Source organism: Xiphophorus hellerii, chromosome 1 (genome assembly GCF_003331165.1).
Source record: "Xiphophorus hellerii strain 12219 chromosome 1, Xiphophorus_hellerii-4.1, whole genome shotgun sequence".
In the NCBI taxonomy this organism is placed as follows: domain Eukaryota; kingdom Metazoa; phylum Chordata; class Actinopteri; order Cyprinodontiformes; family Poeciliidae; genus Xiphophorus; species Xiphophorus hellerii.
The window spans coordinates 10227249-10251012 of NC_045672.1; the positions used below are offsets into that span (position 1 = coordinate 10227249).

At 37.8% G+C, this 23764-nt stretch overlaps 3 protein-coding genes across 3 annotated transcripts; 1 reads left to right on the forward strand and 2 right to left on the reverse strand.

Moving 5' to 3' along the window:
* The first annotated feature begins 7761 nt into the window (after positions 1–7761).
* Positions 7762–9504, forward strand: selenok (selenoprotein K). The gene is given in 6 exon segments (XM_032570939.1): positions 7762–7879; positions 8318–8408; positions 9100–9124; positions 9126–9175; positions 9404–9458; positions 9460–9504. Coding segments are annotated over 6 exon segments (285 nt in total). The 5' UTR covers positions 7762–7860.
* Positions 9505–10272: 768 nt separating this feature from the next.
* On the reverse strand, positions 10273–15077 carry actr8 (actin related protein 8). Its single transcript, XM_032570951.1, is given in 15 exon segments — positions 10273–10653; positions 10944–11108; positions 11293–11451; positions 11453–11614; positions 11724–11864; positions 11946–12041; positions 12206–12359; positions 12461–12570; positions 12572–12594; positions 12984–13077; positions 13314–13487; positions 13593–13697; positions 13842–13952; positions 14044–14214; positions 14797–15077. Coding segments are annotated over 15 exon segments (1944 nt in total). The 5' UTR covers positions 14932–15077; the 3' UTR covers positions 10273–10509.
* Positions 15078–16644: 1567 nt separating this feature from the next.
* il17rb (interleukin 17 receptor B) lies at positions 16645–23694 on the reverse strand. The gene is made up of 10 exons (XM_032571024.1): positions 23532–23694; positions 23429–23453; positions 21168–21284; positions 20525–20631; positions 20249–20381; positions 19974–20009; positions 19297–19326; positions 18528–18614; positions 17886–18148; positions 16645–17794 (listed from the first exon to the last, which is right to left on the reverse strand). The coding sequence occupies exons 1-10, from the start codon at positions 23592–23594 to the stop codon at positions 17375–17377; spliced, it is 1281 nt and encodes a 426-aa protein (XP_032426915.1). The 5' UTR covers positions 23595–23694; the 3' UTR covers positions 16645–17374.
* Positions 23695–23764: the final 70 nt, after the last annotated feature.

The window sequence follows — 23764 nt, forward strand, 5'->3', positions numbered from 1 at the left end:
ATTCATACTTTTCATGTTTAGTGGGATTTTTGGTGTTTGACATGTAAGATAAAACCTGTATAGAAGTTACCTGTATTTTTTCTGTATATTTACGCTCACTTTTCTTACATCACATATTTCAACAGTTGAAAATTTTGATGCTCCATGACATGGTAATCAGGATAGTTCATAAGGTTGCTTATCATGACTACATATTAATTGGCTCAACACTCGGGGTGTGACAAATGATGCAAATGATGAAAGGTGGAAGTTTTCCACTGACTGGTACATTTTTGCAGGCGATAGAAATCCACATCTACAAGAGTAGCTCCTCCCAGAGCTGCTTATCTCACTGCTTTACTGTCGCGACATGCTGACAGTTTTAACAAAAATGTTGGAAACATTTGTATGTGTGTTACGTGACCCAGCTATAAAGTGAGTGAGAATTTCATTAAATATAAATATTGAGATGTTCAACAAAGTGTATGCAGGCCACCAGTTTTATGCTTTTAGCATAGTCTGCATAAAATGTACACTAAAATATTAGAAAAACAGACATAACATTTTAACGTACCACACTTCCTCCAGCCTCTGAGTTGGGTCTTCAGCGATGGCGTTGAGGACGCTCATTCCACAATCTCCACAGTGATTGTAACTCAAATCAAGCTCTCTCAGCTTCAAGACTTTATTAGATTTAAGAGCTGAAGCAAGAAAATCACAGCCTCTCTCCGTCACCTGACATCCCTGTAACCTGAGCAACACACAAAAATAGTTATGAAAGATTAATACATGCTAGAGGGAGCAACCTGAAAACGCCAACTGTACATCCAAAAGCAGAAATTTGCATTTACATTTTTGCCAGACTTGATTGTTGTGTCGGTTGTTCATGACCTATTTAATCATGCACAACTGACACAATATTGTAATTCTAAAAGAAAAAATAATTCTCTGCCACACAACTTTAATTCAGTATTTTGATTTATTTTTGCATTATTACTACATATCTCAGGATAATTTCTCCTCTTATGTTTTGAATCAAATGGGGGGTTTTTTGTGGGTTTTTCTTCTCAAAGTGTGTACGAAATGTCCTGGATTAAAGATTTAGATTTAATCATCAACATGTTTGAATTGAAATTAAATCATATTTTTATCATTCTGTCAAATATTACAAAAGGGTTCATTATATATTTTATTACATAACGTCGTTTATAACCCTTACAGTGGGCATGGACTGCTGGACCCTAGAAAGCGAAATACATCCCAGACTTTTCCTTGAATCTGACTGAAACCTGGATGCATTTTTACCTCCACGCAGAATAATTACGTCACTTAAGTTGTGTGGCATTACAATCCAAAACAGCAGCCATTACTACCAAAATTTTATCTGAATATCTAAGGAATCCTTTACAATCAGCAAAAGTAATAAATGCAACTCTGTAATTGTAATGGGATTCTGTACAACTGCTTTTAAATTCGAAACAATACTTACTGAAGAACCTCCAGTTTACAGTGTAGACTCTTGAGTCCTTCAGCAAGTAGCTGTACTCCTGAATCCAGCAGATCATTATGACTCAGGTCCAGTTCTGTGAGATTTGAGGAAGCAGAACTGAGGACTGACGATTTAAGACCGCTGCAAGATATTTCGGAGAGCTCACACCAGCTCAACCTGTAAAGATAGACATAGTTTTAGCAAACTAATGAACAGATTGTGGGTTTTTTATCTGCAACTTGTGTTAATTCAACCATCAGTTAATATATTTTATGTAAACAATGCTACAAAAAAACTATTTCCCCATTTTAAAGATTTATTCATTTGTTTTTTATCACAATTAAATGTTTCAAATAATCAAATGTTAATACAGTACAACCCCAGACCATCACACCACCGCCACCATAATTGAATTCAAGAATCAGTGTTTTAGATGCACTGATCTAAAGCACTAGTAACTTAAACAACTTATTCATAGCAGATTCAAAGATATTGCTGTCAGAGATAATTAATTTTAAATGCTAAGATATTTGAAAGACACTTTTTGTACAATACTTACAAAGTAGTTCTGGAGACTTTGACCACTGGCAGCATTCCCAGAAGAACTTTCTCAGATTTCATGTATTTCTTAAGGTCAAAGACATCAAGTTTTTCTTCTGATGTCAACAGCACATAAGTCAGAGCTGACCACTGAGAGGTGGTGAAATTTTCAAAGGTTTTTGTGTCTGATTGGAGGAATTTCTTGATTTCTTGAACAAGAGAGTTGTCATTCAGTTCATTTAAAGAGTTGTGTTGGTTATTCAGGAAGAGGGTATAAAAAGATGTGTAAAGACTGTGCATTAAATTGCTTAGGCTCATGTTAAAGGCAGAAAAATAATTGAATGAATTAATTTTGCTCTCATTGGTTCATGTCACAAAAACCTGGCATTTTTTACTGAGTATTTAAACTGTTGGGACCCACAGTAATTCAGTTTTACACTACTGTATGTCGTTTTACATAAAGCCATCTGAACTGCTTTGTTTTGCATACCTTTCACTGCCCTCCTTCCGTCTCTGTCATCGCTGCACAGTAAGTTCTCAGCTTCCAGCACCTCCTCCTTTCTAGCGTCAAGACTGAGAGACAACCATCAGAAGAGCAGCAGCTGCAGTGAAACAGGACAGCTGAGTGGCGCCACAGAGGTATGTGCTTCATCTTCCACATGAAAGCTATTAATGTCTCACTAAAATACATTGAAGCTCTTAATGTCAGTTTTTGTTTTTTGTTGTTTTTTTTAACGAAAAACCTCATTTCTTTTTTAGATCTTCATGTATCATTGTAGACTGTTAATAAAAAAATGTTTAGGAAAATAATTTGGATATTTTTAACTCCTCATATCTATACATTTTCAAGCAAATCTCAAAATGAAAAAACTACAATTAATTTGAGTCTTACAATTAACATTTACAACTGGCCCCTTTATCCTTCAAATCGAATTTGAGGTTAATTTTTTTCCATTAATGGATCCATGCTGGCTCTGCAAGTAGAAATGTGATCAGTTTGACAGCGCTCATAGTTCTTACTGTACATGATTCCTTCAATCAATCAATCCAATTTTATTTGTATAGCACATTTCAGCAGCAAGGCATTTCAAAGTGCTTTACATCATATCAAACACAGAAACACAATGCAACATAGAATCAACAATCAAAATAGGGCATTAAGTCAGGTTCCATCAATAAATTTGTAATTGATTACGTTTCAAATACAATCCTAAACAGGTGGGTTTTTAGTCGAGTTTGCATCCATAAAAGGTTTACCTGTTACACTCCTACTGTGTTATATGGAACAAAATACCTATTGCTATTTTTATTCCCACTCACAATCACACAGTTTAAAACGATGTAGACAGCATTTTAATGGGCTTCTGGCATGAGGCTCCGTACTCCTCGTTCACAGAATATCGAGCAGGGACTCCGCCGTCCCTCACTTCATGCTACTGCTGGTTCTAATGTCCCTTACTCTTTGCAGTTGATGCATTTTTGCACGTCTGCGTGAGTGCTTCTGCTGCAGCTGATGTCTCTAGGCGTCTGAAAGTGACTGAGGTGTTTCTTGCAGGAAGAATTTCACCTCTGAACCCCAAAGAAACCCTCTGCCCATTCATCATGAAGAATCAGGAACACACACTCATTCAAACATACAGTCAGGAGAAAAGAGACCTGAGGGAACATGTGGGAATGAATACACTTCATTTAGGTTTTCCACCATGATTCATGAGATCATGATGCGAATCAGTCTCCTAGAGCCTGAACCTTTGACCCCTGCAGCTGGAAGCAGCACATTTGGTTCTTGTTCTGAGTGATTATGTCTGAACAGTCTTTTCTTCCTTCACAGTACTCCATATCCTCAAATCTTCCTCGTCCACCCCCTAAAATTTTCCTCAAACATTACAAGAATGTTGCTGTATCTGACATATGTCTTTCACTATGTGAATTATCAATTATCTCCTTCTTAAAACAACCAATCAGAAATTATGCTAAGAAATCCCATTTTTCCCTTTTCTTAGTTTGTCCGGTTGCCTTCCCTGATCAAAGTTTGTTTAGTTTCTATCATTGCCCACCGTATATCCTCAACACACAGCTGGGGTTCCGGTGATTGTTGTTTCCTCCTCTAAACTAGAGGTGCCATGATGACTGAATTTAGATAACAGGTTTCAAACCAAAGTGATCAAAGGACGGCAGCTTTTAGACGCGTCTCTGCTTCAGCACACCTGAATCAAATAATAAGGTAATCAGCAGGAATCTGTAGACCACAAGAAGCTGCAAACTGTGGCTGGTAAGTGAACATTTCCATCTATTTATAATTACAGTCAGTACTTAAATACCAAACCACTAAAAATATTCAAATTCTCACCAACGGATGTCCATGCTGAGGCTCCATATCTGTAGACACGGCTAATGTCACTGAGGAAGAGTGATCGCTTCAGGAGGAGGAAACTTAAAGGTTCTTTGTGTGATTGAAGAACTCTGGATGTCTGGACTGCATTTGGCCAAATTCTGTAACTTTTTTTTTTTCTTTTTTGTGGAATATACTTTGACATAATAACAAGTGAGTTCTGAGGGGGAGGGGGTTAGTGTGAGGTGTTAGAACCACCATCTGTGTAGATTATATATGCTCTGTTGGTAAGAGACTGAAGGGATAAGACAGATGAGGGAGACAGAGAGTGTGTGAACTTCATGTTAATCATGTGAAGTGATGAGAGCGTTGAAAGTTTTTATTGTGAAAGAGCTGGCCCACTTTTTTTGAAAAGTCAGAGTGTGAAAAATACCTGACCCCGCTACTTAAAACTAATGGACTCATCCATTAAAGCCTTGTGAAAACACAGCCTAAGTGGAGGAGCATTAACTTCAGAGCAGGTTGGAATGCAGGGGTGTGTGTGTGTGCGTGCGCGTGTGTGGGTGTGGGTGTGTGTGTGTGTGTGTTTGAGCAGCAACTGATTGTCAAAGTGATAGATGAGTGTTTGTGTATTGTATGTGTACAGTCATGAGTGAAGGCCTGTGTGTGGATGGGTAAGGCTGTGTGTCTTTGGAGTTCAGTGTGTGGCAAAAAGATGAATTAGCCCACAAGTTATTCAGTTATTTCCTGTTTTAATAAATCAGAGAGCAGTGTGGGGTCTTTCACAGGCCCACTGTGGAGCTACTGCACTCGCATACAAACACTCACAGCGACATCAGTTGCTGTGGACAGCAAGAAAAGTCTTTCAGTTCACATGTTACTTAGTTAAATTAAACATTTGAACCACAATTTATTATTTGGGCAACATGGAATGTCATAAAAAAAAAAGTTGAAAACCAGCCAAAGTAGAAAAGAAGCACAAAGAATAAAACAAAATAACTTGAAAATTAAATGTGATTGGCAATAAAAACAAGGGAAACAATTGATCCCTTCTTTATTTTCGCTTTAGAGTACTTAAATTACCTAGGAGGAATTATGTAAGAATAAACTCATCATTTTAATTTGTGTTCTTCATGATCTTCCTTTCTTCCTGACCCTGGATGTTCTCCAGGACTCCTCTGTTCCTCACCCCTCCTGGGTTTGTACAACCTTTGCTACAGATGTGGGAGTCATTGGTTAAAACCACAACAGTTGCGGGATGTGGAGAGGAGCAACTGCAGGCCTAAAATCCCATGGATTTTACAGCTTAATTAAATGTTATCATACAGTGACTGTGGTAATAAGGAGAAGAACCACAAAACAAATGCCAGAACCCGAACTGTAGACGCGAGAGTTTGCTTTGGAACAGATTTGAGCTTAATGAGAAGCACACTCTGGTTGAGATTGTGTTTTTCAGTCTTCAGATTAATTATATATAATTGCAGGTCATGCTTCTCTGTGGAGATGGATATCTGGTGCAGAATTTAGCTTTATGTGTGAGTTGGACTGTGATGGTCAAACAATCTGTGCTTATTTAAAGCAGAGCAACATCTGTGGCCTTCGATGACCTTTGGTTGATGTGATCCAGCCTTGTTGGCTTGTGTTTTACCACTGTGTCAGTAGGACTTTGGAAAATAGCTCTTGTCTTAAGTATTTTAAAATCTATGAACTAAACATTGGCATGGAAAATTTTGCATGGATGTTACTGTTATTTCTTTTCTTTTTCTTTTTTTTTTCCAAAACAGAATTATACCAAAGGTTACAGACAGACTAGCATGAAACTTTTACCAGAGGTGGGACACGGCCCAACGTATATCTGGAGGTTGGCCCAGATCTGGAGTTCAGATCATTTTATTAACTTATGTATTTATTTTTCTACTGCCTTTGTTATCCATTGTCCTTAACCTTAAACGAAAACCAAATCGAATAAAATCTTGAGCTTTTTCCAAAATAAAACTTGGGCAATGGAAAGTTCTAACTGATAAGGGATTCTAAATGCCTTATTGTGGAGCTTTATGAAGGGTTTCTACTTTAATAGTTTCGCTTTAAGATTTGGTATCAGTTCATTGCTGCTTTGTGTATCACTTAAACAGTATGTTCTGTGTTTGAATCAAGAATAATTTAGGACCAACCATAGGAGCCTCATTCAGCCAGTCATGATGGATAAATAAAACTGAAGAATATATTTTTACCCTAAAGTCAGTTACACATAGAAAGCAGGGTACAAAAATACTAATAAATAAGGAGAAGAGTGCTCCACCCCTTTCTTGGCCCCACGTCCCTTTTCGTTTTCTGAAAGTGATGCCTCAGTCTGAGATGACGATCAAAACACTAAAATGCTGAGCTGTCAGTCTGGCATTACGCACATCAAAGAGAAAATATATCCAAGATGTGGAGTTGTTTCTTTTAGATTTATTCTTTCCCAAAGAGATTTCTGGAGAAGTCTGAAGAGGTCACAGAGTTCTTCTAAAATATAAGCACAGCTTCTTATTTTCATTAGTTTGTTATTTCAAAGCTGGACACTTTGGACAAAACATAAAATTCTCTTCAAAATTTATGATTTTTAAGTCGATCAAGCAGTGAATTGGTGCAGTGAATATTTGTACCTGTTTACAGTATCTGCTGCCCTCTCGTGGATGAAAGAGGAAACATTTGAAGACGGTCACAAGAAACGGGATTGGTAATTTTACTGTGTTATGTTTCTCCCGGTGCCTTTACTGCAAGGAAACGCCAGAATGCTCTTTCACAAAAAACCAAAACACCCTCAGTCTGGAGTGGAGACCAGCCCTGATGTTGATTAGTGAGTGCTACCAAAATAACCACGGCACCATTCAGATGCACCATTAATTTAAAGTATTATATATATAGTGTGTTGAATATGTTCCTATGAATGTTTTGCTGCCTGCACTTACAACCTAGAAGGAAATATGTATATGAGAATTACTTACTATTTAATTCGGCATTAGGAATGACTGTGTATGTGACAGTAGAAGAGGTAACAGATGTAACATTTAAGAATAGCACTGTCCACAACAACGCTCATTTGATGCAGCTACTATGTATCTAAAGTGTTCTGACCAAATGTGTCACAATTAGTCAAGCAAGCGAGCCAGGGACTTAAAGGGGAAAGCACTGTGATGAAGAAAGCTGGCCCTGTTCTGTAAGAATATGAAAATAATACTAATAAATATATATATATATATATATATATATATATATATATATATATATATATAAGAAAATCAAGAATATAACAGACAACCGTGAGCATCTTCTTCAATAGATCGTATACAACAGAGCTTCTTCTTTCAGAAAAATTGTGTAATAAGATGGAGAACACTTTTTGTTCTGCATAAGCTCCTCCCTTGCCGCTGGTGAAGGTTTTCCAACCGCCTAGTGCGACGTTGAACAGAAAGGAGCAGACCCGGAAGCACAACGCTAACCGTAAACACAGCTGTAAGGCTGTTTTGCCTTCTGAAAGATGGTGTACGTGTCCAACGGTGAGTGGATTGTACTTTCTTCACCACTCTTTTGTTAAAATAGAAGGATATGTGCAGCTTTGTATTGAAATCAAAACGTATACAGACATTTTGAAGGTTACGTAAAGGTTTGTTTTGGGACCATTAAGCTATTATTAGCTGTTTAGTTCGTTAGCTTAGCCTGGCTGAGTTAGCTTAGCAGCTGTCAACTGACAACATGTTTGTATCTTTTATGTCACTTTCACATAATGTACCTCAAAATAACAAGAATTAAAAGACGTGTTGTGATTTTGTGTCTGTCATACTCCAAGTGGATTTTATGTAGAAAACACTTTAAGAGAAGTCAAGTTAGTGAGCTCCTCAGAGGCAGATAAAAGAGTAATGAACATTTGCTGTTTTCGATCAACAGTAATATTAAACTGTTTTTGTTTCATACTTCATTCTTTGTGTCACCTTCAGGCCAGGTCCTGGACAGCAGGTCCCAGTCCCCCTGGAGCCTGTCGTTCCTGACTGATATGTTCTGGGGGGCTGTGGAGTTCATCAGCCTCTTGTGAGTTAACCAGTCCAGAGATTTGAAAAGTTGGAGATTATGTGAGAGTGATGTCTATCAGGTGTTTATTGCTGTTAATTTGTTTACAGCTAATAAAACTTAAGATTTTGTTTCTCAGAAAAATTTAACATTTTGAAAACACCAAATGCTATGCATCTTGAAACAGCAGGTATAACTTGCAGAAGGTCATTTCCAAAGAAGCTGGGTTTTTTTTTAAGAGTACTGTATTCAGTGATATAGATAGAAAATTTGGTGGAAGAAAAAAGTGTCATTACCAGAACTTATTTTCTGCATTTGGCATTTCTGTCAGAAATTAATTTTTTATTTGGCTGTATGTCCAGGAGAACATATTTTAACTAGTGTTTTCTCTTTAGATGCAAGTCATAGCCATGAAAGTGCTTGAAATGCATCAATATGTGTTTATTGCAGGCAAATACTTTTTGAGGTTAAATTAGTCTGTTGAGTTATGTACATAAATTAACTTTTTATATTTCGTGGGGATGCCCCTGTAAATGTAAAGATGAAATCTGGCCTTGTTCTTTCCAGTCGGTTTAACCAAGTTGGTGCAGTATTGTCTTAATGAGGCATATACCTGATATCAAAATCTGTATAACACAGGTGTGTTATAAGCAACTATCATACAAAGCTGTTATTTCATGTAGTCTGTTCTGACTTTTTTGTTTTCTGCCAGTTTTAGGACAATACTTCATCCTGACATTGTCAAAGAAAGGAAATGTGGCTTCATCACGCTTCAGTGATGGCAGAGGGTAAGTCCCAGTAGTACCGTCATCTCACCACTGAAGCATGGAAACTGAGAATGGAACATCTGAGAATAGCTTTGCCACAAGAGAGGGGATTGCCAACATTTATTAAGCCAGTTATTACTTTTTCATTTGAAATGCTTTGAAACCTTACTAATTTACTATATACATGCAGAGATTGTGTTGATCACTTTTACACCCATGGATTTATGTTGCATCTACTTGATTCTGCAGACCTCCAGGTCCTCCTGGTGGCAGAAGGCGGATGGGTCGAATAACTCACGGAGCAGGGTCCCAACCCTCCACCAATGGGTGGAGGAGGATGAGGAAGGTGAGTAACTAGTTTTTTTCCTTAATAAAACTCAACACAATTGATGGTTAATTTGTACATTAATTTATGTAGTTTGTTGCTTTCTTTGCTTATTCATTAAGTTCTGGTAGCCACTGCAGAAATAAGTTGCTTTTAGCCTAGTGGAGTTTAATGTCCACTGTCTCCAAAAAACCTACGTGACATTTTAAGGAATATAAATAACATCATTCCTGTACATTTCTTCACTTTAGGTAAACGCCTGCACATACAGTGTGGGCGTGGGGCCCAGCACAGTGTCTGTCCTCTGAGAGCACACAGACTGGTAACAGGCACCGTGCTGAAGCCCTTCTTCATCAGCTGCCACTGCTGCTAGCAGTTTCTTGACGCCTTTCTGGGAATACCTACACATAGGAGCCGGATTGGTCGATTCAGCAGCTGTCTGCATCCCTCCTTCCCGCTTATGTTTTTCCTCTGCTTCTGTCCTTCCAGGTCACATCAATGTCTTACTCATTTAGGTTCTGGTCATCCTCTGGAATCACCATCATTTAGTTTCTTTCTTTTACTTTGTGTTTAAATAAATGATCTATACTGAGACCAAAACACACAAATGGCGTAAACTGTATAAAGCAAGGACGATTGTTTCTATTGTTTTGACTAAGATTTTACAATGTAGTTATTTTGTGAGTGGAAAAATAAAATAAAGTAAAAATAGTTACGAGTTGTCATGTAGACACCAAGAGTTAAAACATTTTTGCCCCAGATGAGGTAAATTAAGAAATGATTTTCTTCCAAATGCAGTTATCATTTTCCTTCAAATGAGAGACAGTTTATTTACACTTCCTGCATGAAAATGGGAAAACAGGAATCTTTACAGAACAATGAAAACTCTATAAAAGACATTATACATGCCTGGGTTATAAACATCAACCAGAGCAACTATACATACCAAATGATATTCAATTTGTCCCTTTCCTTGCCTGCCTTCTCATGTATAAACGGTGCGTTTTAGCTTCAGGACCTCGGTTGGGTTTCACCAGACGAATGCAGCTCTTTCTCGGAGCATTCTGACACCGAAGCGCTGCCACTCTCTCTGGTGAATCCACATCTCCTGCGTGGTGTCCAGGCACGCAAGCACTGCTCCGCCCTTCCATGAAATCAGCCTGGGGTCCATGTCCTTCGGCACAAACACACCAGTATATATAATATGCCATGAAACATGTTATATATTTCAGCAGCACTTCATAAAGTTTGTAAAGCGTTAAGTAAAAACAAAAGTCCGTTTTTGTACCATTATCTATTAAAATTTCAAGCAATAACTTAAAGTAGATATAGAATTTTAATAAGTTTAGAACAATCTATAATTATGACTGAATTTATCAGTGAATCATGGTTTGATAAGCACTTCAATGGAACTTTTAGGGTAAAGTAGAAAAAAGAAAAAAAGCTACATGTGGAGGTTATTACCTTTGGTCGTGTGATGACTTCCACGTTATCGACCAGCCTTCTGAAGGACGGCGGCATCTTGTTGATGATGCGATGAAGCAGGAATTCCTGAGCTCCGTGAAACATGAGCCCCCCTCCCACCACCAGGATGGAGCTGTACATCTTCCGTTTGGTTTCAGTCCGACGCTTCAGTCACAAAAATAAAAGCGTTTCATTGCCTCTGGGGTATACTTTTTATATTCTATTTCAAGATGTTTTAAATGGTTTCCCTACATCACTTATTTATGTTTTGTGATCTCGTCCTAGTCCCTTTATTATTCAATCTTTCTACTAAAACATGTAATTCGCTTCATTTCACTCCTCCCACCACTTTCTTACCACAGCAGTCGATGCTATGCAGGATAGCCTTGTCCAGGCCCAAAGCCTTGCTCTCGAACTGGCTAATGATGGCCGTCTTCCTGGAGAGGTGAGTGGACAGCGACTCTTCCGCCTCTCCTGGACTCATCAGACACTCGCCCTGGCTTGGGCCCCAGCTCCATTTCTCCAAGCATCCCTCCTCCTGCTGCACTCCCGCTCCCACAGCCTCTGGGCATGTCGGACATCTCCCCCATCCTCCCCTGACAGTTCAGGTCACCATCCAAACCTCCGCCTGGCCTGGAAACGGCCTTACGCTCAGCTGCAGATTTAGAGGACTGTTGGGGAAGGAAAAAATAAAAATCATACAATAAACAAAACAAAAGAACCAGCAATTACTTATCTGAATAAATGTAATTTCAACCAGTGTGTGGTAATGTGCGTTACCTGCTCCCCTTTGCTCTGTGTGGAGAGCAGGTAGTGTTCATCATGGGGATCTTCTGAGTTGCCTTGGGAACGGTGCTGTAGTGATGTCATTTTCTGACCAACGATGCCGAATGTGCTTGGGTAGAACAGACCCATTGGCGCCTACAGAGGACACCAACATGTTTTTCATGGCAAAATTACAGACTCATTCATCAACTTCTTATAACTGCTTTAAACCTGTACCTGTAATTTTTCATCCCCGAGTCGAATTTGGTATAAAAGAGCCGGGGCTTCTGGGAAACGTGTCTGAAATTCATGATCCTGTAACCCTGATATGTCCTGTTACGAACAGACAAAGATTATTTTGAAAATGACTTCAAAATCCTCCATTAAAAAAGCTCAAGATAACAGACAGTACCATTTGAAAAGGCGACCCTGGAAGAAGAAATCGTTTCCCTCAAACTCTTAATGACTCATAAATTCTCCTTTCAACTAACACAGACCTGATCCAGATGACAGAATGTCTCCTTTAGATGCTGCAAGAGCTGACAGTCCAGCCTGTTGGTCAGCTGGCAGTCTCTGTAGGGAAACCCTGCCCTCTGCAGGAGCCAGAAGAAAGTGCGGGTCACGTCTGAACCGCCATAGGCCAAACAAAGCCTGCGGAGTGGAGGAGCAAACACACACACACACGCATGAAATGCAAGAAATCAACTTTTTTCTGTTGTTTATAAGTTTGTGATTTGCAGCCCTTCCTCCACCTTGAGTTTCGATGGGACACTCCATCCTCAACACAGCAGATGCTGGTCTTCTGATCGCCCACATCCACGACACAAGCGCTGCTCAACCCGCTGCCGAATGTAGCGCACACCTGACTCCTGGTGCGCAATGATGGCTGCAAATTACACATATTTTCACTCCATAAAGCAGAAACTATGAAGCAATGAACAGTTTATTAACATGTGTGCCTTGAGATAATACTCACAACTTTTCATATTTTGTCACAGTTTTCGTAAAAAAATAAAAATATCAAGGATGGGTTAAAGGGAACAGAATTCTATATTTGAAAAGCTCATCAAAACATACCCAAAAAGATTTGGTTAAAATCGAAATTTAGAAAAACCAACACAGTTTTTCCTGTCTTCACAGCTCTGTACTGCTTTGTATTGGTCGACTACACCAAATTCCAACAAGGCAACAGATTGTGTGACTGCAATGTGTCAATATGAAAAGGATTAAGGAGTGTGAAGACATTTGCAACAGTAAATGCCCGGTGGTCAATACCTGAAAAGCCCATGTTATGTAGCAATATGTTGACAATTTCCTTTACATGCTGTCTGTTGTAGATGTCGGGGACCAACAGGATGCATCTGTAATACTAGAAGTCATGAACAAATAAAAAGCAAAATCAAATGCTGATGCAGCAAAAGGAAGTTTTTCATCCCACTTTGCAAGGTTCATTGAGGTTAAAGCTTCTTACATTGAAGAACTACAGCAAAAATGGTACAAATTCCATCAATAGAAACCTTTCCTTATCAAATTTTCGTGTATTTTTTTCTAGTGTGAAAAGAATGCAAAGAAGAAAGGCATAAAGAGCTGAAATGAGAGTTTCACCTTCAACTCTTTTAGGGGAATCTCCAGATGCTTCTGAATGACGTAACTCCACAGCGTCTCCAGATCGGCCAGCACTGCGGTCAGAGACCCTCCAGAGCCAGAATGCACATTGAGCTGACCTCTGATCACAGGCCAGTGGAGGTTGTAACAGTCTGATGGATTCACATACAGAGCCTGTAACAAGACATGATCAAGATGGCTGAACAATAAATAAACCACCCAGAATTGATCAAACATTATACAGACACTGTATATTGTTTTTTTGTGTGTCTATTTTACCTCCTCTCCCACCAGATAATTGGGATGGTGGCTTGTGTTTGTCCACTTCACTCTTGAACTGCTGTCTAGAACTGCTGGACGGATCTGACAGTTATAAGCCCTGGCCTGAAAACACAGACAGGAAGCTGAATCAAGTGACCGCCTCCCCAAACACCACATAATACAACCTAACTCGTGTTGCTACAGCATCGATAGCCATTTCAAAACTTCTACCATTTCCTGCACCGGTTGTACCTTTTGTAAACAAACCTGTTCAGCAGACACAGGAGTCCTTCTCACGCCGTTGGACATCTTCTTGGACCAGATGGCCTGGTCCACCATTTTCAGTCCATTCTGCCTCTGCTCGCTGCTCTCTGCCTTCTGTTGGCCATGAAGACAAATCGATCATATCAGAAACAGCCAGGTACGACAAGGTGGGCGTTAGAATCATACCGGTTTAATGGTGACTTACATTCAGACCGTCTCTCAGCAGCCAAGCATCTTCATGCCTGGCCTGTCCACCCTGCTTATGTCGCCGCGCGATTACGTGAGGGATAATGACAGGAAGGGTGTCTGTGGCTCGGCCAATGCGAAGCGTTCTTGATCCAGGGTGGATCACAATGACAAAATTGCTCTGTATTTGCTATGAGACATAAAGGTAATACATTTTAATGTAAAATATAAACAATTCATGGTTGTGCACACAAAACATTATTAGAAAAGTCACAAAGTCTCTGGTGCTTCATGGTCAGAAATCCATCCTAGCACATGTTGTATAACATATAGCTCAGTGTTACGAGCATTAAATAAGATTTCATTTGCCACTTATGGAAAAAAAGGAAATTTAAAATTATAAGTGTTCAGGGAATTTATTTTAAGTTTTAAAAACACTATTTACTTTTTTAAAGAAAATATAAATTTGTTTGGATGACAGTGTTCTTCAGGACCAAGTTCTGAAGAGCTATCTACATTTAAATCAGATGTCAAAACACACCTTCACCTTTCTTTTCTTTTAATTTTATTCTTAAACTAAGCTTTTACACACAACCCAAAACCAGAACAAAAAATAAATAAATACAGCTATTGTATTATAGCGTTATAAAAAGAAATTGTTTTCAAAATGAAATGAAAAGTTATTTTTACTACTTAATAAAAGAAAACCAAACAGATAAAGTTTAGTGAAGTAAAATATTTTGATGACATAAAAAGAAATAAAGATAAATACTTCCTGAGCGGCTTCAGGGATCGCTGCAGGAGCGATGGGTCTCTTCACTCCGCGCTGCTGCTCCTTCTCTTTCTCCTTGTCCCGCTCCTTTTCCTTCTCCTTCCCGCTCTCCTGCTCTTTCTCGGCCTGCGTCATGGTCACGTTTTACATTTTAGGAAAAATGTATCTGGAAAAAGATAGACTGGTGCTTCACAAAGCGACTCAATATGTAACAACAAATTTCCAGTCTCGCCTCGGTCAGTGTAGGTTTTACTTCCGTGTTTTATCACGTGACTCTTCTTCTTCGCGGGGAGTTTTAGTGGTCACAGAGTTGCATTATCGCCATCAACTGGTAGAAAGCGTTGATTGCGATGACAGTTCTGCAAAAAGTGATGCACTTACCATTGGTTTTACTCTGATTAGCATTTTCTGGAGCCTTCCTGTAATTCTCCTCAAGCTTTAAATTTGGAAAGTAAAAGTGGGACGCCTTATTCAACTGCATCCTTCATGTATTCTGTTCATTTATTTTTGTAACAGAATACAAAATACAACAAAAAAAGTCTAAACTCTATTAAATAGTCGTTTTCTTAAGATGTTTGTCAGTATGGTGGTACTTTGAAAGTAAATACTGAGGTTGTTTGAAAAGGTTTGAAAATCATTGGATCAACCCAAACAAGCTAAACAATACCAAGAAGAAACATAAAACATAAAAATATCTATCACTTGGTGACAAATAATGGAACATTATCCAGTGACATACTATATGTCTGCTTCAACCTTTTTATATCTTATGTTCTCTGCTTTTTCCAACACTCATGCATCTATGATTTTCTGAAACAAAAAAAACAAACTTTTTTTTGTCTTCCTCTTATGGTTTTGGATATTTTCTTCAGCTTTCCTTTGAAGATATGAATCTATACTGGTGTCTTACATATCCTTTTGTCTGTCTTTTGTGCAGTTTCATTTTCGGTCTCTCTGGTACTCAAGCAAATGTGACTGCTTGTTCCTTCATCTGCATTCTGTGTGATGGTGGCTGGTTCTCTAAAAAAAATATCAGGTCTTATGTTAAAAAAGAAAAACGGGGGGAAAAAAACTGTAAACTGGTTATTAATGAACTTGTGTCAAAACTGTTTCTTACATGGAAACTAAGAGGGTGTGTGCAGTTTTCATGCAATCTTACAACGCAATGGCCATCTGTCATCTGCTTTTACATAATGCATTCTACTGCTAATCCTGCTTTTCAATTTTCCATAAGTGCTAAACAACATGACCTCTGGATGAATCTGAGGGCTTTTGAATGATTTCCACTTGTGAATAACTGATTTTGTTATAGAATGAATCACCCCAAATAGTTTGGAAATGGCCCAGAGCCATTCAATTGTGTTGAATTTAATTCCTTCAGATTACAAACTGTTAAGCTCTCAAGTTTTACGGAGAACACACACTCCTGCTGACGAACAGCTTTTTAAAAATTAAACTATTTTAATCAAAAAACATACAAATATTCTTATTCCTACTTTTTCACATGTTGCAATACAACCACAAACTTCAAAGTATTGTATTATTGTCCTGTGCTGGTACTCTTTAAGAGTCAGGGTTGCCAATAGATACAAACTATCAAGTTTTATTTCTACGTAGGAAATAAAACCATCCTCTGACTTCAAATGAAATTTAAGAACTGGAGATATTTTCTTGAGGATTCCTTTGGGTCCTCAAGATAGGTTACAGCAAAAAATACAGCATGGATTTGTCTTCAACCCTCTTAGTTATTTTTACATTTGATTTCAATTCAAACTTTCAAATATTGTCACAGATTCTTGATTATAATTAGGGCTAGCACTTTTACAGGGCTAACACACAGACATGCTCTGATCAAAACCCTTTTAATGAAGAAAAGGCATTCGCCAGTGTCAACATGTTACATTGTATGCTGTGTTCAGGATCATGTGCAGTTAGTTTGCCGTCATACGATCATTTTGGACATAGACCTACTACAAAATACTTCTTTTAGTAATGTCTTTTCTTCTCAAAAATCAGAAACCGTTAAGGATCTATGAGGTGATAAGACTTGTACCTTGTTTTGAAGCATTCAAAACAAGACAAGTATTTAGAGGTATCAAAGCAAAGTTAAATACTGATACAGAACTGTCTTTTCAATGTTTTTATTTGCAAAATGTTTGACAAACATACAATTCCTCTTCTGCTCCAAAATTATGCACCACCTGGTGTTGCTCCATCACATAAGTCCCTATAAAACACAGAGTCTAGACGCTTAGAAAGGAAGTATGTTAAGAATTTCACAAAATATAACTTTGAGACAACTGACAATGACCAGCTCCTAAAATACTTTACACTATTTAGTAAATAAAAGTCAAGGATATATTTGCTACAATAACAATGACAGCAATATACCTGAAGGTCATGTTCAAAGTACATTCTTTTGGAAATTAACCCATTCGATTATATAAAATAATGCTATTCTAACATTGAATAAAATGCTAACTAGGAGGTTGATATGCTAAAGATAGAAAAACAGTAACACAGACAGACAAACTGCAATATGAATCCTATCTTCATCTGCAGCTCGCCCTCAACCCTTTCAACAAATATCTTTTTTTAGGGTTCTGTCAAATATACCTGACTTCTTTGCACTGAGCATTTCTACAGCTTCCCTCAATTTCGTTGTGCTGCTTTGGCTGTACAAAATCTTCTGTTTGAACAACAGCGATGATATCTTCTTCCCAACCATCTTCTGAGAATGAAGGCTCTTGCAGAGTCTGTTCAAATCTTTCATCAGGCAGAAAGCCCTGCACGTCTGCAGCTCTGGCAGCAGCACACAAGAGTTCTTGTCCTTCTTCGCATGCAGCTGCACCACCCAGAACTTGGCCAGCTCAGTGGAACTCCTGGCGTGACTGGCCACCATGTTGAGAATCAGAGGGTAAAGGTCACCAGTTGCAGCTGGGATGGAATGTCTTGGGAGGCTGCTAATGGGGGTGCAGGGTGCCGTTATAGAAGAGGGCTACAAGGACATAAAAACATATTTTATTTTATTTTTTTACAAGAAGCAGAAGTGATGAGAGTTAAGGAATGAAAAGAAAAACGCAACTCACAGTTTCCACCTGAGGGGAGACGATCAGGACACGGTCTGCACTCTTTACTTGTTCAGCTAACCAGCGCAGTGGACCAAGTTCTGCAATTTTTCCCTGCTGCCAGATATCAATCGTCACTCTGCAGCCACCGTGCCACTGCAGAAACTCAGCCAGCGCCACCACCGCCCGCTGAAAGGCCGGCGTCACCGAAGGATACACCACAACCACCGAGACTGGAGCCTCAGGAAGGATTTCAAAAGTGGAGTGTGACGAAAACATCTTATCTGGAGACGGACACAAAGGGGCATTTACTTAGAGCACTGATGTAGTCAAAGCACACGTTTGGTGCTGATGCATGCCATTAATCAGTACTTTATGAAATTTTAAATCCAAGCAGCAGAAGTACGCTTTCGTGGCGAACCAAACAGGACAGACAAAGCAAGTCTGCTGAAAAAGGCTGCAGAAAGACTGACGTACTTTAGGTGGAAAGTGTTTTACAGTTTTAAAAGATACTGATATCTGATACTCTTTAGGGAAGAGCATGTTTGCAAACTCAGACTTATCAGTGATTAAAACGTAAAGACGTTCAACATCTATAGCTGTTTATTACTTCCAGTGCTTTTATCCCAACTCAGATTAGGTATAAATATACATTGTACTTACATATAACAAAGCAGGAAATCAAAATTATCAACGAGGCCACAACTCCAAAAACAATTCTACTGACAGTCTTAATTTCTTCATTTTGTGCTGCAAAAGAAGAAGATATTTAATAATTTAGACAGAATGGCATTACAAACACTATAACACTTGAAATATCCACATAGCTGGGATTAGAAACACTTGGCATGGTGTTATTTGATCTCAGTTATGCATTTGATATAGCTCATTATAACATACCAATTGATAGATTTGAAAATTTGTTTTTGGGATTGTCTGGTTCTGTGCTAAACCCGTTCAGATCACATTTAGCAGAGGAAACTACCTTGTGTTGGTAATTATAAATGTGGATGAACAAAAATCACCTTTGGCGTTCAGAGGTCACTGTTTATTTTATTATTATTTCCCCCTAAAAATGCAAGAAAATGATGCAAGAAGAATTTATGTTGTCTTGAACTCATATCTAACATTTAACGATTGCTTAACGCTTGATACTGAGCCTACTATTACCTTAGAAACGTCACCAAAATGACTGTGTCCAGTCAAAACAGGACACAGAAAATGGTTCTTTGATTTTCAGTCGGTCAAGCTGCTGTAGCAGTCTGGGGTTTGGTGTTATTAGCCAACTATTGAATGATGTCTTTTTCTGATGGTCATTTTTAAAGACATGTTTGAAAGAATAGTGATGTTTGCCAAGCAATTAAAAAAAACAACAAAGAAAAAAAACACACACAATTTTGAATTGTACTGATAAACACTACATTTTTCTTACCTTCATTATTCTGTGTTGTTTGAAAAGACTCTGCAACAGAAAGCAAAAAAACATTAAACATTCTCACTGTCTCCAGATTTCAAAACAATACTATAAATCAATGTTTTCCTAACACTAATCTTCAAGGCATCTGCCCGGCACGCTTCAGATGTTTCCCTGCTCCAGCACACCTGATTTCAATTGATGGCTGAATGAACAGGTCTCTGTTGAAAACCAATCATCTGCATCAAGTGTGTTAAAGATATTATTTGTATAGCTATTAGAGTCCTGATCCACACTCCAATTGGTGGCTGTGATGCACCATTACGTTACTTAGCAACCGCCAATAAATACTACAAGAAGAATGAGAAAAAGAAAAAGAAGGCGCGTTAAAGCAGGGAAACGTGCAACACAGAGAGGACAGTCTGCCTTGAAGATCAGGGTTGGGAAACACTGCTATAAATAAAATGCTTTTCAAAGGTAGGGGTATTATTTTATACATTGCAAAATGCCTAGCTATTATTTACCCTTATACAGTAAAGTTTCAAATTGTATATAAAATGTGTATTTAACATGCTGTGTTGTCAGCCAGGTATAGAATGGGGTCTTCCTGGCTGTAAGGATGATTTATCATTTAAAATGCTGCTGCTGACAACAAAGATTCAACTTTTGCTGAGCTTGACACTTGATTTGCTTACCCAAAGTTGCCTTTGTAGTACTCGGTGTAACAGTTACTGCAAAAAGAGAGAACGGTTTAAACATTCATTGGTTTAGATTTTTTAATATGGTAATTATTTTGTTTTTGTTTGCAGAATTACAGACAAAGCACCTCTTTCTCAGTATTTTATCTAATGAATCACTGACATGTTAAAGTTTAAAAAAAAAAAAAAAAAGATTCTCTTTGTTTCATTTATTCTTCACATCCAAATAAAGTTAAAGTTGCTGATATACATTCTTGAGAAGATTTGCTTACTTGCTGGTTGACGAGGTACCCAAATAGACTCTGATAGAGTTGTGGGGCCACTTCCCACTGGAGGTAATGGCTCATTATAAACGGTGGTAAGGAATGAACCATAACTTACGCCGACTAAAAAAGAAAACCATTCCTACAGAAGATATTTTATTTTAGTATGGACATTTTGGACTTTTTTTTAATTATGTAAAAAAAAAAAAATAGTTGGACCATCATTGCAGTGTGTGATCATGCTGTTTGAAATAAACATCAGCTAGTTTAGTAAGTCATTTGTACCTTCTCCGACCCAGTAAGGTTCGCTTCAGTCAAAGGGGGATTGTATTTACAGATGTGGGTCAATTGTCCACAAATGACCCTTGTGCCCTCCAGGTGAATAATACTAGCTGCAGAGAAGAGAAAAAACTGTTTATAAACATGGTTAGAATTGATGGTTCACATTATTATTTCTTCATACGGATAGAAAAAAAAGCATCATGTAATTGAGCGTCATTTTTAATTCCCGTCTTGTCTTTATGGCATTACAAAGTTTGATAGACATGGGCTTCATTGACTTTAAGGTGACAGCATAGGCAGTTAGGTAAATAATTTATTTTATAAATTCAATAATTTATAAATTTTACATCTCCAAGTAACGCAAAAAACATCAGCATAAAACAAAACCCTACATGCATGCATCCATTCTGACATGTTCTTATGGGCTAAGAAGCCCATAGAAACTTAATATAACAACCTGTACAGATTCAATGTTAAAATAGTGAAATAAAATAAAATGCATTAACAATATACAGTGTACATAGTGGAGTGGACAGTCTTGTAATTTGGAATTTAAAATGTTGAATCAATTAATCTTTACCTACATCTTAAAATCTGTCTTGAGGTAACGGTTTGTAACATCAAGAACAAAAATGTTTTTTCCTACCATCAATGTTGATCGCCCAGCTTATGTTCAGCTTTCTTTCCTGTCCGACCGTCACCAGTTTCACTTTTAGGCCTGCCACCTGAGATGGACTGCCATTTAGCTCTGTTTTGGGAAAATCTAGAACATAGTGGAGTTCACAATAATCATGAAGGTTTCTAATACATTTACAGAAATCTCTGTGACAAAATATGTGCCAGCAATTTGACATTATTTTTATGTCTACTAGGCCTGTCACGATAGCAAATTTTGCTGAGCGATTAATTGTCTCAAAAGTTATTGCAATAAACGATAATATTGTTTGAAGACCTTTTTACACTGATTTAATGGAAATGACGTAATAATCCATGCGATTTCTTGCCAAAGATAGATACACTTTATTTTCAAAAAAACACATAACACTGGAGCTGATAAACAAAATAAACAAAACAACCAAAAACAAAAATAAAATGGATTCTCAGTCTCCATTAACAAAAAACTCACTTGGAAAAAAAAAACTAAACAACATAAAGCCAAAGTGGAAATAAATACTGCATTCAACCAAAAGAGTGCAGATTATGAAGTCTGTATATTATATTGCCCTTCAGTAATAATTAGATTTAAATAGAGAAGATGGGCACATCGACTACCTGATGCAATAGTTCACACTACACGATTTTTTGCTCCTATTTTTCCCCTTACAACAATCTTAGAAGTTGGTCTTTCTAAGATTGTGTGGTGTGTTACGGTAGATTGTCGTTGCCGCTCCGATCTAAATTAGGGGTTTTCCCCGACTGGGCTCTTAATGCAGCCTGTTGAATGTGACAGGTAGCCAATCAGAAAGCGCGGATTCTCCTCCGTGTTTTCTGAGGGGAAATTACGGAGGGGAATCCCAAACAGCTGACACTGCGCAACCCGAAGTCCAGCGGACATTGGAGATGATATGTGGAAACAACATTAATGTTTATTTAACATGCAAAGAATATAGAAATGACAAGAGGAGGAGTTGGAGCGAAATTGCTACCGCAGTTGATAAACCCGGTAACTTTTCAGCTGTTCTTCGTTAACGTGACGTAAATAGGTTATAATGATTTTCATGCAGTCAGGACTTTACGCTAGCCACATGCATTGCAGGCAGATTGTAGTAAAGCATTGATTAATGCCTGGTTTTAAAATTAGTTCACTGGACTTGTAGCCATTATTTTGTGCCCATTGTTGGACACCACACGGCAGGAACGAACCCGATCGAACCGTTATACCAAGGATTTCTGTCGGCTAATGTGTGGGTCTGTCAGGTTTTGAAAATGAGCCGACAATCGGCTGACAGCTCTAAGATCGTGTCATGTGCGCTGGGCATTACACTAAGGATATGAGGAAGGGAGGGTCAGTGGAGAGCACCGGAGTTGAGCCTTTTTTCATTCAGTCTTATTAGCTGAAAGAGAAAAAGGTCGGAAGAGACGATAGTGCCGATAATTAAAATGACGTCGATAGCTTTAATTTATCGTACGATTAATCGATTTATCGTTTATCGCGACAGGCCTAATGTCTACAGTTTTTTTCCAAACCTGGTCATCTGGGTAGACTGTGCTGGGGAATTAAAAACTTTTTTGTTTCATAAATAATGTGAAATCAGTGACACCTAACTGCTTTTGTTTTTATGATGAGCCAGCGATTTTTACTGTTCTTTGTACTGGTGATAATTATTATCAATGGGATTTAGCAAAATAAAAGGTAGATAAATTTTTTTTTTGTATGTGTAACTTTTAATTAGAAACTAGATTACGGTAACTAGATTTCAGAGTGGATATCAACTATTTAACTTTGCATATAAAACCGACATTTAAATTATTGTTCATTTGTTAATTATTGTCATTTATTTCACAATGGGATTAAAAAGTTGTTGTTTTTTTCCCTTAATAAATCAAATCCATGGTTAAGCACCACATTTTGTATTCCATCAAGTTTCACATATGTGTGATATCAGATCGTCACAGGTTATATGACAATCAGCCCCGGTCTGGCCAATTGAGCAAAATCAAACATGAAAAGAAGTAATAATAATAATAATAATAATAATAATAATAATAATAATAATAATACTGCTAATAATAATGATGATAATAATAATAATAAAATTACTACTACTACTACTACTACTAATAATAATAATAATAATAATAATAATAATAATAATATAATATACACAAATACCTGGAAATAAACACTGTGGGACAAACGTACATTTATTTTCTAATTGTAATATGGCAGATGAATAACAGGCTTACCGTAGTGCTCCTCACACACAACTTTCTGTAACAAAATTCCAGAAACAATGTTATCAGACAATATCAAATTTATCAACAGTGAGTATAATGATGGAGAACTTACTATGTCGTGGGCTGTCCCCCTTGAAACGACGAGGCAGAGAAAAAATAATATGCTTTGCCACATGATGAGCGTCTGATCTAGAACATAAAAAATAAAATGAGCATAAATGAAGATTTTAGGAGTAGCAGTGTTGATGCCCCCAGCGGACTGCAAAGAGCTCTGTGATAAAACTGTCCAGAACAAGAGAGAAAACCAGCAGACTTAACCACGCCCACTCACATTTGTTGATTTTT

Excerpts from the sequence above, each read along its gene's own strand:
- il17rb (XM_032571024.1), bottom strand. The coding sequence starts at position 23,594 with ATGTGGCAAAGCATATTATTTTTTCTCTGCCTCGTCGTTTCAAGGGGG. Across the intron at positions 23,454-23,531 it reads GGGGGACAGCCCACGACATA|AAAGTTGTGTGTGAGGAGCA; the intron begins GTAAGTTCTCCA and ends ATTTTGTTACAG. Across the intron at positions 20,010-20,248 it reads GGTACCTCGTCAACCAGCAA|TAACTGTTACACCGAGTACT; the intron begins GTAAGCAAATCT and ends CTCTTTTTGCAG.